The sequence below is a fragment of the Solanum stenotomum genome, chromosome 9 (genome assembly GCF_019186545.1).
Source record: "Solanum stenotomum isolate F172 chromosome 9, ASM1918654v1, whole genome shotgun sequence".
Lineage (NCBI taxonomy): Eukaryota > Viridiplantae > Streptophyta > Magnoliopsida > Solanales > Solanaceae > Solanum > Solanum stenotomum.
Window position 1 is genome coordinate 44,264,268 of NC_064290.1, and position 3,244 is coordinate 44,267,511.

The 3,244-nt window shown below is 28.9% G+C and overlaps 1 protein-coding gene across 1 annotated transcript; it reads left to right on the forward strand.

The window, feature by feature from the left end:
• The first annotated feature begins 289 nt into the window (after positions 1 to 289).
• On the forward strand, positions 290 to 1,117 carry LOC125876713 (probable methyltransferase At1g27930). Its single transcript, XM_049557940.1, has one exon. The coding sequence runs from the start codon at positions 290 to 292 to the stop codon at positions 1,115 to 1,117; it is 828 nt and encodes a 275-aa protein (XP_049413897.1).
• The last annotated feature ends 2,127 nt before the right edge of the window (positions 1,118 to 3,244 follow it).

Genomic DNA, 3,244 nt, shown 5'->3' on the forward strand with positions numbered 1-3,244 from the left:
TCAAGTTAAATCTGAAATCCAATATCATGAATTAGTAACTGCTTATCATGGAAGACGAACACTTGGATGGTTTGAGAGGCTAAAGTTCCTTAAAACTTGTTTTATAATAACACAAACTTTAGACATTGGACATGGTGCAAAATGAGGAAAACACATGGTTTGTTTAATAATATGTACATATCGAATTTATAGCAATCAACATCAAGTTTCAAGTAGAAAATGATAGATATTTAAAAGTTCATTGTTATCTTATTTGTGATGAAATTAAAATAATTTCACCCACAATAACATGTTGAAATTAGCAATCATAGGTTTAACTTGTACAACATTACTTATTTTAATTTTATTTCGAATGTCAAATAATCCGACCCTCTGCGAACCATCAGAGGGTTCAGGGATCCTCCCGAATGGGAACTCAACAGTGAATGATGATACAATAATGTCTGAGCATCTCCAAGTTGACGCGATCCTCCACTATGCCACATCACGTGTTATACCTCAACAAACAATGGACGAGATCAAGATATCTTTCAACATCCTCAAATCACTAACCCCTTGTAATTTGCTAGTATTCGGGCTAGGTCATGACTCATTTATGTGGTCATCCATAAATCCACGTGGCACAACACTTTTCCTAGAGGAAGATCCAAAATGGAGCAGGGCTATACTTAAAGACCTGTCATTTATCCGTTCCAACACGGTTAGATATCGGACAACTTTGTATGAGGCAGAGAAATTAATCGAACACTATAATAAGGAACCGGATTGTTGGGCTAGAAAATCAATTTTACGAGGTAATAGTAAATGTAAGTTAGCATTGAACATGTTATCGAATGAAGTGTACGATAAAGAATGGGACATAATTATGATAGATGGTCCTAAAGGCTATTTTGATCAAGCACCAGGAAGAATGTCAGCTATTTATTCTGCTGCTGTTATGGCAAGAAATAGAAAGGGACCTGGGGTAACACATGTAGTAATGCATGATGTGGATCGTGATGTAGAAAAAGTTTATGCAGAACTTTTTTTGTGTAGGAAAAATTTGGTCGATGGGGTAGGAAAGCTTTGGCATTTTGAGATTCCTCCAGCTTCGGATGTGAACACTGATTTTTGTTAGATTAATAAATATTCTTTTTTTTTTAAAGTGTTGTGTAATTTATTTTTCACTTACAAATTACCTACATCCCTGTTTCGTCAAGTTTATGATTTTTATTGCTTATGTTTGATTTGCGCTAGTGTGCGTCAAAATCAGCTTATTTTGGAAAGCGCTTCAAGCAAAATAATTTTTACTTTTGGAGAGAAATAATTTTATATGTTGATCAAATTATTTAAAAATTTATTATTAATAATCATATTTGATAAAAGAAAATTATATTCGATTAATATTTTTAAGAGGTGTTTTTGAGTGTAAATTACGACAAAAAATAATTAAAATTGTTTTACAATTAATATTATTTAACTAGAGAAATGATTTTAAAAATATTTTTTAGAGATAAATTGAGAAATATTAATTTTCAATAAAAATAATTTTCTATTTCCAGAGAAGCATAAATTTGTAGTTTCTCCCTTACATGAGAAAAACTATTGGTGTTACTGTTGAAAACATTTTCCTTTTGTCAAATACCTCAAGTCTCCAAAAAAAAAAAAATTGGCCCAAAAAAATAATTGTGACCTTTTAAAAACTTGGTCAAACAATACAAATACTATAATATATAGGGAAAAAGGTCTTAAATATATCCGAATATTGACCAAAATTACTGTAACAATATCGAACTTTTGAAAGGATCTTTTACCCTCTACACTATTTAATAGTATATTTTAAAGGTATAAATGTGCCCACGTGGACACGCTACTATTTATAATTATGCAATATTTATGATGTCCATGTGGGCACATATATACTTTTAAAATACATTATTAAATAGTGCATGGGGTAAAAGGACCTCCATAAAGTTTGGTATCGTAATAGCAATTTCGGCCAAAATTGAAGTATTTTTCAGACTCTTTTCCCTAATATATATATAATAAAAGTAATTGTTAGAAAATAATGTAGTTATCTATTTTTATTCCAAAAACACATATTTATGAAGTTATTTTGCACCTTAGACAAATAATTTTTTTACAATAATCAATTATATATTGATAAACATGCCCCAAAAACAAAAATTTAAAGTTTAAGGAAAATAATTTGGATAATTAATAAAGTTGGAGAATGAGAGGGGCTTAAATTATTTTTTTAAGAAAAAAATAAGGAGCACAATTTTTTTTCAAAAATAAAAGTGTCTTTAAAAGGATCTGAATGAGAATAAGATTCTGTCATAAATCTGATTTGTTCAGACCCTTTAAGACCATTAAGTGATTTTCAAGTAAGAAAACAAACGCACTTAATGGTCTAATACATGAATCATTCAGATTCAGACCTCCATTAAGTACAAACAAATTAGGCCTAAACTGAACTCATATTTTATTAACTCGTTCATATTATAATGAGTTAGGAAGTGATTTTCTAAGGAGAAAAAACACGTGGATATTCACCTAACTCAAACTAATTACCTGCCCATACCAATGTACTTTTATGTCCACTTAACTATTTACCCCAATTCCCTTCCTTGATCGATTGTTGATTGGATTTTTTTTTCTGTTTTCTTTCCTTTTTCCTTTTTAATTTTTTGTTTTCTTTTCTAATTTCTCTTAATTATTCTTTTGTTTTTCTTCATAATCTAATTTCGTTCAATTTTTTTCCTTCTTTTCTTTAACTCCATTCTTTTTTTCTCCATAATGTGACTCCATTAACTTTTTTTTGCTCATTTTCTTTCTTTATTTTTTAAAAAAATTCTGTTGATTTTGTTTTACTTTTTTCACCTTTTCTAGATTTTTTTTTCAATTTATTTTCTATTTCCTGTTTTGTTTTATAATTTAATTCTATATAATTTTTGGCTTCTTTACTTCTTATATATACATATTAATTAAAAAGGTAATTGAAAGGCGTGGGATTTGTGTCTGATTTGGTCAATGGATTTTGGGTACTCTGACCAAAATCGATGGGGAAAATCTGGACACTTTTAATGATTCCTATAATCAATACAAAAGCTAAGGTGAAATTGAATAAATTGGAATACCTTTTATATTGAAATTTCTATGTCACTCCTTTTTCTTTAATCTCCTTTCATGTTTCTCCTCAAATTCTTCATATAATATCTTATAATTTAGATTTTATAACCCTATTCGTAAATATTTTAATTAT

Excerpts from the sequence above, each read along its gene's own strand:
- LOC125876713 (XM_049557940.1), top strand. The coding sequence starts at position 290 with ATGTTGAAATTAGCAATCATAGGTTTAACTTGTACAACATTACTTATT.